The sequence below is a fragment of the Primulina tabacum genome, chromosome 1, assembly GCF_025594145.1.
Source record: "Primulina tabacum isolate GXHZ01 chromosome 1, ASM2559414v2, whole genome shotgun sequence".
NCBI lineage: Eukaryota > Viridiplantae > Streptophyta > Magnoliopsida > Lamiales > Gesneriaceae > Primulina > Primulina tabacum.
Window position 1 is genome coordinate 59,402,324 of NC_134550.1, and position 13,103 is coordinate 59,415,426.

A 13,103-nucleotide genomic window follows, 5' to 3' on the forward strand; every position below is an offset into this window, starting at 1 on the left:
TAGTTTAGTTTTTAATAATATACTTTTTAAATTTTTATCTATACTTTAATTTTTAAAATGATCATATCAATTTTAACATAAAAATAATTTTCTTTTTCGAAATCGCATGATAATTATTATAAAAAATCATTTTTTAATTTTTTAAATTTTAACATAATCTCTAAATTTTTTAAGCATTTCATATATATAAAAAATAAAATTAAACTATCTGAACAATTCCAGCAGACGACTGACTTGAGAGAAGTTTTTCTTTTATAAAATTATTTTTCAAGTTTTTATCTCATTTCCGCACCTCTGAATATTTTCTTCCGACAATTTAATAGATTGGCAGAAATATTTTTTTCTTTCTTTCTCGGGAAAATATGTGTGCGTGTGTTCATAAAAAGTAGGCTCGCCACAATAAGAAAATATGATGTGCAATCTTCATAAAAGCAGGGGCACACTGAATTCTACATTTGTCGAAGGAATGCGATAAATATCTGATACAACATATATAAAAGGAAATAACAAAAACTTTTCACAAAGTACCTTTTTATTAAAAAAAGGATAGAAGAAGAAGAAATTACCTACGACTTTTGTTCGTGCACGCCGAGACACAAATATCAAAGCGTGTACAACCTTTAGCTCCCATATCAGCCTTTGAGAGCATTAGTGCGCTGAATCTGCTTCAGGTGTCATTCCGTGATCAGTCAAGGTGGTTGCGTTTGTGGGCTCGTAGTAGTTTGGTGAGTCCATGCGAGGAAACATTAGCTTGAGCCTGAAAGCATCAACCCCATTCAAGTAATATCGGAAAAGCCTCTTCGCTCGAATAAACCCCAGACGACCATATAGCGCTAGTGCTCCTTTATTTGTAACTTCTGCTTCTAATGTCACCTATAGAAAGACACAGAAAGGAACGAGATTGTTGCATCAACAACCAGATTAGATATTATTATACAATCAATTAAGAAGCCGCGTTTGTAAAATTTATATATATGAATACCTCTTCACAACCTGATTCCACCATCACTTTAATTGATCTGGTAACAAGTTCCGTAGCTGCCAAAATAAAAAATATCTATTGATTAGGGTATTTTCCCATTTCGAAAACATAATTAGTTGGATTGATCAAACCTTTTCGGTAGTGTATTACTTAGGAATCAACACCCCATTGGTGTCTTTGATAGAAAGAAATAAAAAAGGGGTAATGGTCGCAACCAAATCAAGCACCAAACTTCATATGCTATGAATTAACGATCTTAGGATAGAAGTTTGAATTAAAATCGTTATCAAGAAACTAGAAAATAGTATCCAATATGTTATTAGTTGTCTGTCTTCACCTAGACATCTTGACTCAGTTTAATTAGATCACATATTGAGATCGCTGGTAAAAAGTAAATGGGAAAAAAAAAAGTTGTAGCGTACATGAACGATACAGAAATAATACACACCAATTCCTCTGCCTCGGTAAGGATTGATAACCACAAGCATGGCTATGTATCCTCTGAAAGTATGGCGATGATCTCCCATCTTGCACACCACTGTCCCCACGCATTTGCCTTTGTGGAATGCCTATAGACGAATATAATCCAAGTAAATTCCCCAATCAACCAAGTCAAGTCAGATATAAAAATAAAAAAAATCTCCTGAAATTGATACGATGAATGCAGGAGAGAGATAAATTAATATCACGGCTTACGAGGAAAGACAGTTGTGGCCAGAGATAGACAAAGTATCTGTAAGTGAAGATGGAATAGGGTTCACTCAGCTCCTGATCAACCAAGTCCATTATCAGGGGCAGGTGGTGCTCTCCACCATAGCTGACATACTCTATCTCCGACACATCAAAATCTGCTTTTGTCTGGTCCATCTCCCGCAGGAGCCACCGTCACTGCAAGAAAAGAACAATTTACACCAAAACCTTGAAGATTTTTTCGTTTTTAATTTTCATGGGGTTGGATGATTAAGGGTTCATTGGAATGAATGCCTTTCTACTTTCCCAAAATAAGTTTCTGGCCGTTTGCCCACTTTCGCATAACCCCCATACTTCGGTCTCTTCTTTCCTTTGTATTACTCCCTACGTCTCAAGTTTTGCATTGCTATGAAGAATGGCTCGATTTTTAAAGTATCTTTCTGGTTTCGAGTATTCTTTCTTTCTCAATTTGTACAAACAAAATGCTATGCAACTTTTTGCCCATTAAAAATACCTAAAACTTAGTTTAAGCTCACATATTGTGTTCCTTGTAAAGCTAGTTTAGTTTTCCATGTTTTGATATGGATATGAAATTCTAGGGAAAGCGCCCAATCTCTTTCACGTCTCTTCTGAGTATTTTAATTTATTTTATTATTATTGACAGGATAAGATGCAATCTTTCTGCCTTTCCCACCAAATGTTAAGATTCTAGTATTCGAACAGAATATCCCAGCTCATACAATTCTTCCCAAGCATACCAGAACAGCGCTAAGTTCTCGTCTGGGAGGGCATTAGTAACAAAAAGAGCCAATACCATGATAAATTGCTATGATTACTATTTATATGCAGGTCAATGACAGGCTATTCCTTATTTTGCTTGAATGAAGCTCCCCGATTTTCTTCTATTTATTCCAGATGCTTAATAATATCCCTATATCCTTGCGAGAGGGATAAGCTAAAGAAAGGGATCGATAATAAACGCTCACATCTCTTCATTATCATTATTAGTAGATGAGACATCGGAGATTGAGATTGGGAATGCTTAGAAGATTGCTACTCTCACAAGATATGAAATAAAGATAATAGAACACAAACAATAGATGACGATATCAAGACAAGAATTGAAATTGGAGATGAGAAGATTGTTACTCTTACAAGGGAAATGTGTTGGTCTCACGTGCGGAATTTGAGATAATAAAACCCGAAAATAAAGAATAAACTGGACACCGAGATTTACTTGAAAAACCTCTAAAAATTATCAGCCACGGGCAAAATGAAAAGAATTCTACTATAATATTTTGTGATGTACAACTCAGTCACTGTGTTTCCAAAGAGAACACACTCTATTAATACAGGAGAACAAACACCTCACAAATATTATAGAACTAATAGGATGAGAGAAAACTCGGAGAAGAGATGATATGAAATGAAGGAATGAGGCACCTATTTATAGTAAAGTTTCGAAGTGTGAAACCGCGTATAAAACGCGTTCCGTCTGAACGCCTCATCCGAAATTTCAACGTGCCTTATCATCACAGATTGCATTTCCTATTTGCCTATTTGCCGACAAAAGGTTCAGAGAGAGAGACTTGCCCAACAGGGATATCAAATAATAAAGATAAAGAAATACAAATAGAAGATGATGTTAGCAGCAGATAAAAGGAAAACAAAAAAACAGATAGCGAATATGAACTATGATAGAAACAAAGGCATGAAGATAAAGGAAGAAAAAAATTTGATACCACATTTCGTTTAAAACTATGAATGTATTGCGTATGCTGACTAAGAAAAATAAGAAAAACTGATTCTTCAACTGCAGTGTGGTAAAATGGCTTGTTTGAGTTGGAGTGGAGGACTCAAAAATATGTATGTAAAAAGAATAAATGTACATGCATATTATTAGAGAATGAAAAGATTTAGTAATATTTTTTTCTCCGTGATTGTTTTGCCACTTACGCATATTAAGAGCGCAGATATATTAGCTCAATATAACTCTAAGCACCGAAAGTCTCCTATCCAACAAAAGCACGTGAAGTCACGTACTTGTATATTTCGTGAAAAGTAACCATCTAAAATTCATAGAGAAAGTTCAACAAACAGATGAGAGACAGCAAAACATAAATATTATGTACCTGGATAGCTTGCCTCCAAGCCAAGGCCTTATCTTTTCAAGGATGAACATTCAAGAACTGATCCACGTCAAGTTTCTCAGTAACAAAAATAGCACTTAAATATATAATATCCAGAAAGTAACACAGTATTATCTACAAACAGCAAACAAATAATTCGGGCTTCTATTAAAATTGTTCTCCGAGACCAAATCAGAGTAGATTTCTCTTTTACTTTTTTAAATAAAATTATTATAAGTACCTGAATAGGAGACAAAATGTTTCTTGCAAAACTTTTCTTTTTAACCACAGGATAAGTTTTTCGGTTGAATCAAGAAATAGAGATGTGAGAAGGCGGGGAAGATTGGCGGAAGCGATTGGGAGAGAAGAAGTGCGGCAAAGAGGAAACGAGGAGAAAAGTTGTAAATGATTTATCGATTTTACACTGTTGTCCCTTTTTTTTTTAACGACCCTTGTTTCCTTTTTTTATTAATAATGACTGCTATTTCAACAATTTCACTTTGGTAAAACCTTGTTACATAACAATTTCAAATATGGTATTTTGTTATATGTATTTTTATTTGGATCATTTATGAAAATGTTTTACTTTTTATACTAAAAGTATTACTTTTATTGTGAATATCAGTAAAGATTCGTGAGACCGTCTCACAAGAGACCAACTCTATCACCTTATATTTCATATATAATATGTTTAAAAATTGATATATTTAATCAAACTCTTTGTAATATTTAAATGTTTTGTGTCGGTTTTGATTATAGATATATCGAGCTTTTCTTGTACTATAGATTTTTAAAAAAAAATTATCGAAAAGTTTAAGTTCAAAATAATCGCAAGTGCACGATTTAAGTTATAATATAGCATACAAAAATACATATATCATTTCGCCGAAACTGTATTACACGAATATCATTGTCAATTGTATATTATTTAGTAATGATATTTTGAATTTATTTGTTAACTACAAGAATTTAAATAATCAAGTAGCCTCATCGTTAAATACATAAAAAAAAATGAATAATTAAAATCAAATATAAAGTAAATTTGTTGAGAATTTGGATTCAACCACCCCTCTTTTTTTTTTTACAATTATTCTCGACCATTTTTTATTTCCTTTGACATGATTATCTAATTAATTAACACACTTTCTCAACTAAATAAATTGTGAACAATAGAGATTGAGTTTGATAGTCGTTTTAATCTGATTATGAGCAAAAAATCGTAGCTATATTATTCTTACATATAATTTGAGCAGTTTTTGGTTATTTGATGGGATTTGGATTTAGATAAATCTAAAAAAATATTTATAGTAATATTTTTTAATTATTATCCTTCTATCATCTTTGCATGTTATGGTTGGATTACATGACAAATTTATTTATTTTTTATTTTGCATATGTGATTTTTGAGCTATTCTTATAGTTGTCATAAATATTGAACAATTTTTTATTCAATAATAATTTAATTTTTTATTTATAAAATCAAGATGTTGTTGAATATTTAATTTTGAAATAATTTATTTTGTAAAATTTAAATTTGAATATTAGATGTTCTGTTTGATTATTTTATTGTAATAATTCATTTTGTATTCATTAACAGTATAGTTAATTAATTATATAAAAGTTTATTTAGTTTATAAAACACAAATATATAATTGAAATGGTAGAGAGAAATATATAATAAATTTAATTTTAATTTTCAGTTTTTTAATACTGTGAATAATATATTTTAAATATTGATTTATGTAAAAAAAATATAATTAAAGTTATTTTAGTATAATTTTAGTTTTCAAATTCAAATATTATTTTTTTCAAACAATAAATGAATTCTAAACACAATTTTTAATTTCAAATCAAAACAACATGAAATTCTAAATCCATAGATTTCTGAATCCAATTCTATTTTTAAATCTAAATCCAAAATTTTAAGTCTCCCCACACATTGTAAATCTATCGACAGGTATGTACTTAAGTATTAATTAAATTATTTAGACTTAAGCAGGCAAAACTCAAAATACCAGCTCATTTTTGACGATGTCCACCGCACCTACAAACCACAAAGCTGGTGTAGTAGTAGCAGTGACCCCTGCTCTTTGCTTTTGAAAAACCCCGAAATCTGAAGTTCCAAACCAATCCCAATTTCACTTTCACATTCAACAAAAGCTGTAATCTTTCCATGAGTTTCCTCTTTTGCGAACCCTTAAATTATTCAAGATTACATTTTTTTCCAGCTGTGTGAAAACTAGAAAGAAGATAAGGCAAAAATGAAATCTGTTAAGGGTCATCAGGAGGAGGAGGAAGATGTGTACGAAGATTTTGTCACCGGGAAAGATGCCCCTCCACCCAACAATAACACCAAAGGTGCGCACTATTCTTGTGTTGCTACAAGCCTGAATCTTGATCCGCCCCACCACCCTTTTGTTGGGATTGCGTTGAGTGGTATCAGGGGCGGACCGTTTTATGGCGAACTCAATTGTATATGGATAGATTGTTTCATGGGATTGTAATCTTGCGATAATACTGTTGTATGTAATTATGTGGCGGCAGATGGGAAAAACAGTGACAAGACGAATGCTATAAGGTCAAAGCACTCGGTTACAGAGCAGCGTCGCAGGAGCAAGATCAACGAGAGGTGAATAATACTGTCCAATCTCAAGCAAAGTTTTAGTAAAATAATGCACTCATGTGCTCAGAAAGATAATGTGGATGTGCAAAAGTAGTCTTTTGTATAATCAAGCTTGCACAATTTTGAATTTCAGTGTGGCTATTTGTGTGCTTCTTAAAGGAAAATTTTTGTGGATAATAGATATATCATCAATTTACTGATATCACTGCCGCTAAATTGCTGATCAAAGCTTGCAAGCGTAATGATAGAGATTTCTGGTGTATATTTTGAATGATAAAAATAGGTAAACTTGACTCTAACAATAAATGTGATCGACTCAATTCACGTGGAAAAACTTTTTTTTTTGGTGAGGTTATGATCGTCATGCTTAACAATCTTGTGTTGGTTGAAAAGGTCCATGGAAGAATATTTCACCTTTATGCAACAAAATCAGCAATTGTTTGCCTGTTGGAACTTTTGATGTTCACTGATAGATAGTGTTGTGCTAATATTGGATTTTTGCTGATGAGCCATATTTAGAAATATATGTGACTTTGTGGGTTTAAAATTGAAAAAATCGTAATGGAATGATGCATGTATTGGATTTCTGCCTTCTTATGCCACTCGCTTATCAGATTTAAAACATCCTTATTTTTAAGATGCCATTTTTTGACTGCGTAGTGATATTGAGAAGATGGTTTTTAACATTTCTTGTTCATGTGAGCTCCTTTATGCAAGTAAACAAAAACTTTCTTGTGTAACCTAAGGTTTCAGATATTGAGAGAACTGATACCCAACAGCGATCAGAAGCGAGATACAGCCTCATTTTTATTGGAGGTGCAACATTTATAATTTCAAATACATAAGTTGGTTTGTTAGGACCACCTGCTTTGAATTTTGTTTTGCTAATTATTGGTTTTTTAATGCAGGTGATTCAGTATGTACAATTTCTGCAGGAAAAGGTGCAGAAGTATGAGGGGCCATTCCAACCTTGGAATTCAGAGCCAACAAAGCTGATGCCATGGGTAAGTTTTATATGTATACCTAACAAGGACAATCCAAAATGTTTGATTACAGTGTTCTCCAATTGACGAACTATTTTCAGCTAATCCATTAAGATATCGTGGGTGAAATTGACAGCCAAAGTTTGACCCTCATTTGTTTTTTGATCCCCTCGGTTTTTCCATCTTATAGAAGTTAGGTTCACCTTATCGATAGAGTTTGGTTAGTCCACGGTTTATTTTGTAGCTAGGAAATTCGAAGGACTTTGTTTCTTTTGAAGAAAGAACTCTCCCCGGCCAAGAGTAATGTTGAGGTCGTTGAAGTTGTCAACTACTTATTGAAATTTATGTATTTTTTCGTCTTTGTGAATTTGCTTACGTAAATTGTACTTTGGACTCATGTAAAAATTGATATAATGCTACACAGAGTTTTAGAGAACACATTTGATTACTATTTCCATCACTCGTAGGCCTTGCCTGTTTTTTTATCGTTCTTAGCAACCTCGTGATTGGTAAATTGTTAATTGAGTATAAGGATGCTCAATTATAAGAAACATATATGTGTGTGTGTGTGTGGTGGGGTTGTTTGAGGGGGAGGGATGGATGATGTCTGAATAATTTAGCTCTGTGTCTTGAAACATTCAGTCACCACAAATTTATATCCCTCATTTTGCTTTGGATAGAGAAACAGTCATTGGCGTTCTCAAAATTTTGTTGGCCAGACACAAAATGCAAAGAATGGATCTAGCCCTGGTTCAACATACCCTGGGCGGTTCGATGAAAATTGTGTGATCGGCCCCACAAGCATGCAAGCTAGTCATCAGCATCCCATTGAACCTGATCTTGTAAGAGATGCCTCCTGTAGATCAGTAGAACCAAAATCCGAACTTCTCAGCAAAGCAGTGGGCATACCCATGCCTCTACAGGCAAGTATGCCAGTTTCGAGTGGAAACGATGGTGGAATCTCCCAGACGTTAAAAGTGACAGCTTCAGATGCACAGTTACCCGAGTATTATATGGCTGCTGACGCTACTAACCATCAGGATGAACTGACAGTAGAGGGGGGAACAATCAGCATTTCAAGTACTTATTCCCAAGGGTAATTAGCACACTATTACATTCTGTTGAAATGAACTTTTGTTTGTAATTTTCTTCTCTGTCCCCATTCAGACCGATCTATATGATAAACAAAACAATTATAATATCTGCCCGACTAAGAATTTACCGATCTATGGCAGTGGTCGAGTATTATATTCATTTAACAACAAGCTACTGATTGAGGAATCTCACTTTAGGTGGCTTCCTTCCATGAAACCCTTCATTTATGAAATTTTAACCGGTCTGAAATTCGATCACGTGTAGGTTACTGAATTCGTTAACACAAGCACTTCAGAGCACTGGTTTGGATTTGTCTCAAGCCAACATTTCAGTACAGATCAATCTTGGAAAACGGTCAAATAGAGGATCAATTCCGTTGTTTTCAACAACCAAGGTATGCACATTTAATTCATAATTTGATTTTTCCGAGTACTTTCTTTCTGCTCAAGGATTCCAGGATAGCAAGAGTCCAAACCTTTAAAACTGCAGCAGTTTGTGTTTCAAAATTTCGTGTAATAAATTGCGAAGTGCACGTTAGGATAATGTTACTTCTGGAAACCAACCAAAAGGATCGTTTCATGATGCAACTTACAGTGAAGACTTTGATCAAGCTCAAAAACGGATGAAGATATGACAATACTACCGTGACTTCAAAGTGTCGGTTCTTAACTTGGGGTTTCTTTTATCCGTTGGTTAAGGCTTGTAGTTGATTGTATATATATTGTGTTTTTTTTTAATAATATTGGAGGAATTTTATGCTCGTAATACAATGTCATCCTTCGATATGTATGTGGTGGATAATTCTTCAAAGTGGGTCAATGTAAATTGGATCATTAATAATAAAAATATTTCATTGCAAAAAAAAAAAATAATAATAAATATATATATATATATATATATATATTATATCTTTTCCTTTTTTTTTGACGATATTTGTGTCTTTTCCTAAAAAATCTGAAATGGAAGATATCTGGATGTGCTGTCATGTTTGATGGTCTAAATAGCACCGAACTATGGTCCAATCGTGGCTTCTGTAGTTCATGATCAAGATAAACTGCGCGCGGGAGTTGCATCTGAAAGCGCACTTCGTTTGTTGCATGCTGATATATATATCGAAGGAAACAACCCATTCGAGTATCAGCATACGTATGTTTCTCGCCATTTTGTCCACAGATTATACATATGAATAGCAGTGGATGTCATATTCATATATTTTCTTCCCGTTCATGTTAGTGAATGCCACGAACTGAACTTACAAAAAACAAAAATATATTCTGTTTTAGTAGCATGTCATATGTGCCATGCATCATCGGTGATTGAATTAATAATTTATTATAATTACTTTGGACGGGAAGCTAATTACATGATTTTTTTGTAATAAATGCAACTTAGCTACATATGGTAAATCTCTTGCCCAAATCGTTCAAAAACGAGAAATTTAATTACTTTGTTGTTAGAATATTTATGTTTAAGAGAGGCGATCATCGAGTACCGTAATAAATTTTCGAGAGAAAGGCTCAAGATAACTAACTCTAGGGGTGGGAAAAATACCGTATTTTCGATCTTTCAGTACTATTTCGAAGGAGTGGTGAAGTGACATCAAAAAATATTCTAAGATTTCACATAAGCAATTTGAACAAAATAACCGAAAAATAAAATTTAATGTATCAAAACTAAACTTTGAAAATTTAGTCGAATAAAACCCAAATTAAACAAGTTAGTTGACCAAAAAAATCGAGTTATTTAAACTTTAAGCAAAAAAAATTATTTCTGATGTTGGCTCTAGAATTATTGCTTTTTATATTTATCTTTTTAAATTTTTTCGACAACATCTTTTTGTTAAACTTATATATGTTAAAAGAAAGAAAAGTGAATATTGTAAAAACAAAACATAATCATGCCAACACCACTTGGAAAAAAATTTAATCCCACCAAATAATGAAGGAAGAGCATCGAAGAAAGCACAGCATTCTTTGCACCCTGAGGGACACTACATATCCTTCGGATTTCAAAAAGAAAAAGGAAAAGGCAAAAAAAAAAAAAAAAAAAAGGTTGTTTCATTTGACGCCATGGCCCTTATGTCGACCATGTTATTGCATAGATTCGCTTTTATTTATTTCCTGCTGGGGGTTGTCAGACAGATAATAGGATGGAATTAGGTCTAGCCATTTTAGGAAGTGTTTACAATATATTATGATTTTAAAGAACTGATTAAATTTAGTCATTATGAAGAAAATGTGAAAAAATCAAAATTTAATAATGTTTTAAAACAAAAATGAAGAGAAGAAACGAGAAGTTGGAAGTGTTTGATAAAAATTGATTCCATTATTAACTTGTTATTAGACTCACTTTTGTAGAATCAAAATCACCACTCACAAGTTTTTGAATTTCAATTAAATTATGCAGAAGCTAACACAGAATCTGAGTTTAAAAAACACACAAGTTTGAATTTTTAAGCCAAAAGTCAATAATAACTTTTTTAGTGATTGTGAACACTCCCTTAATAGATAGTAAGTGCAGCAAAATTTCTAGTTAGATGTATCAATGCATATCTAGATATTATATCGTTGTAAGCTACTCGAGTTTATTTAATTTAAATTTTTACGATCATTTAATCTACAACTTTATCATTGATTTTTTTTTTAAATAAAATGTCATGTTTTTAATCGTAATTTTGTATATAAAATAGAAACAAAATAATATTTTTTTTGAATTATACTCCATGTCAAGCGTTGGTGATCTTGAGCTCATGCAGAAACTTGGAGCTCGTCAAACCTTGACTACGTAATTCAAATTGAATTCATATACGATATTTGATACTTGATCAAACTAACTCGAGCTTTTAAAGGTGTCAAATTTCTTTTCAAGTCGAGAATATTTAGTTTGATTAGAGCAGTGTTCTTCTTTCTTAGCAAATGTATAATTTTAACAAAAACATGTATACTAAGAATATCTAGCATAAAAATTAAAGTGAAGAAATGCGTACACTGTTATAATTAATCGAACAGTTTTGAAATGCTGTTTATTCACCGTGTATACTTATGTGAACACTGATTATGTGATACTCATCTATTGGATGTTACGAAACACAGAAAAATTATACGTACATTCAATAGGTGAGTGTCACCTCATCGTTGCTCACGTAAGTGTCTGCGGTGGTGAATATGCAATATATCAAAACTGATTAATCGTATATACAATTTTTTTATAGCGTGAGAATTCCAATCGCTATTTTTCGATGCACACGAGATAACTCAAGGGGCAAATGTAGTTAGAAAAACCATATCAAACAAGCTTTACGTGACTAATTCATTCGGAAAACTGTTTACAGGAGAATGAAATATATACAATTACTTATTATATTGATATAGTGCATTTATCGCTATAAAAGGACCCTTTAGAACCATTATTTTCAATCATTTCAAAACCCTGATCTCCACAAGATCCACTCCCACATGCGACTAAACCATGTCTGTAACTTGCCATTCAGGACTCAACAAGATTTCATTCCAATGGAGGAATTATTCCGGGGAGCTCGACGTCTTCGAGGCGACGCAGTACTTCTCCGGCGCCAATGAAACTCCAGGTTACATTTCTCCAAATCTTGAGAAAAATCGCGTAAAAAATGTTAACGGATGAGTCTAGACTGGCCGAATCACGTCACCAAAAATCAAATGAAAGAAAAGAAGAAAAACAAACAGCCAAGCTCTCCAGGAGCAAGGATTGCCAGTTTTTTGAACTCTTTATTCAATCAAAAATCTGTAAAGAAGAAGAAATTGAAATCAGGTGACACCATTAACGATCTTGAAGTAGAAAACCCCGTTGATCAGAGGAGAAGAAGCAGCAGCAGTATCAGCCATTTTCCAGTTACAAACTATGCTGTTGATTCGAAATCTATTTATTCAACTTCAAGTTCCGGTTTCACAACTCATGTTCATGCAAACACTCCCACAAAATCATACAGAGAATTCAGCAGCTTTTCTGATCCCCTTCAGCATGCAATTTCTGGGCCGAAAACGTCAAACGAAAATTTCAAGCCGGGTTTCTTAAAAAATGAGTATGATGTGAAAACAAACACAGATTACGCCTCGTCGGATGAGAAACCCAGTTCCAGAAATGGGTCTTCCACAAAAGTCGTCAGAAACTGGAGCTCCAAAGCTTCTGATCACAAGAAATGTTCAACAAATTATTGGGTTGAAAATTATTATTCATCCGAAGGACAGGAATTCCGAAAATTCAGCCATGGTGGAGATAGTGATTCAAGTTCTGATCTGTTCGATTTACCAAATTACGATTTGGGTTTTTGTTCAAGCACTGGTTTGCCAGTTTATGAACCAACTCAAATGGATAGGATCAAGAAAAGTGTATCAATTTCCAGAACTGCAACTGCGTAACTATTTGGACTATTATTATTAGTGATTGATATTTATGTTAATTGTTGGTCCGTATAAAACTCCTTTATTATGCGGGGAATTTTATTTATTTAATTTGTTATATGTAGACAAGGCTACATACGTTTGAAAGTTGTATGATAGGAAATTTGTCGAGAAATACAAAGGAAAATTAACTACGGTGACCACATATTGCAGAAATGTTAAATT

At 33.1% G+C, this 13,103-nt stretch overlaps 3 protein-coding genes across 6 annotated transcripts; 2 read left to right on the forward strand and 1 right to left on the reverse strand.

Moving 5' to 3' along the window:
* Positions 1-426: 426 nt before the first annotated feature.
* Positions 427-4,185, reverse strand: LOC142556182 (N-alpha-acetyltransferase MAK3-like). Of its 3 annotated transcripts, none has more exons than XM_075667506.1 (6): positions 4,043-4,185; positions 3,805-3,879; positions 1,679-1,870; positions 1,431-1,551; positions 983-1,038; positions 427-873 (listed from the first exon to the last, which is right to left on the reverse strand). In XM_075667506.1, exons 3-6 carry the CDS (start codon positions 1,847-1,849, stop codon positions 649-651), a joined length of 573 nt encoding a protein of 190 aa, XP_075523621.1. In that variant the 5' UTR covers positions 1,850-1,870; positions 3,805-3,879; positions 4,043-4,185; the 3' UTR covers positions 427-648. The 3 variants fall into 3 exon arrangements, with proteins under 3 accessions (XP_075523621.1, XP_075523626.1, XP_075523634.1); XM_075667511.1 differs by having other exon boundaries at positions 3,805-3,861; positions 4,043-4,182; XM_075667519.1 differs by lacking the exon at positions 3,805-3,879.
* Positions 4,186-5,801: 1,616 nt separating this feature from the next.
* On the forward strand, positions 5,802-9,234 carry LOC142556201 (transcription factor BIM2-like). Of its 2 annotated transcripts, none has more exons than XM_075667531.1 (7): positions 5,802-6,159; positions 6,346-6,430; positions 7,171-7,240; positions 7,333-7,428; positions 8,088-8,503; positions 8,767-8,896; positions 9,041-9,234. In XM_075667531.1, the coding sequence occupies exons 1-7, from the start codon at positions 6,063-6,065 to the stop codon at positions 9,134-9,136; spliced, it is 990 nt and encodes a 329-aa protein (XP_075523646.1). In that variant the 5' UTR covers positions 5,802-6,062; the 3' UTR covers positions 9,137-9,234. The 2 variants fall into 2 exon arrangements, with proteins under 2 accessions (XP_075523646.1, XP_075523655.1); XM_075667540.1 differs by having other exon boundaries at positions 8,127-8,503.
* Positions 9,235-11,801: 2,567 nt separating this feature from the next.
* On the forward strand, positions 11,802-12,963 carry LOC142520668 (protein BIG GRAIN 1-like E). Its single transcript, XM_075623757.1, is given in 2 exon segments — positions 11,802-12,112; positions 12,115-12,963. Coding segments are annotated over 2 exon segments (924 nt in total). The 5' UTR covers positions 11,802-11,970; the 3' UTR covers positions 12,897-12,963.
* The last annotated feature ends 140 nt before the right edge of the window (positions 12,964-13,103 follow it).

Coding starts and splice junctions, on each gene's coding strand:
- LOC142556182 (XM_075667519.1), bottom strand. CDS start 1,849: ATGGACCAGACAAAAGCAGATTTTGATGTGTCGGAGATAGAGTATGTC. Junction 1,552..1,678: donor GGCCACAACTGTCTTTCCTC/GTAAGCCGTGAT, acceptor ATTCGTCTATAG/GCATTCCACAAAGGCAAATG. Junction 1,039..1,430: donor TTACCGAGGCAGAGGAATTG/GTGTGTATTATT, acceptor TTATTTTGGCAG/CTACGGAACTTGTTACCAGA.
- LOC142556201 (XM_075667531.1), top strand. CDS start 6,063: ATGAAATCTGTTAAGGGTCATCAGGAGGAGGAGGAAGATGTGTACGAA. Junction 6,160..6,345: donor ACCCAACAATAACACCAAAG/GTGCGCACTATT, acceptor ATGTGGCGGCAG/ATGGGAAAAACAGTGACAAG. Junction 7,429..8,087: donor CAACAAAGCTGATGCCATGG/GTAAGTTTTATA, acceptor TGCTTTGGATAG/AGAAACAGTCATTGGCGTTC.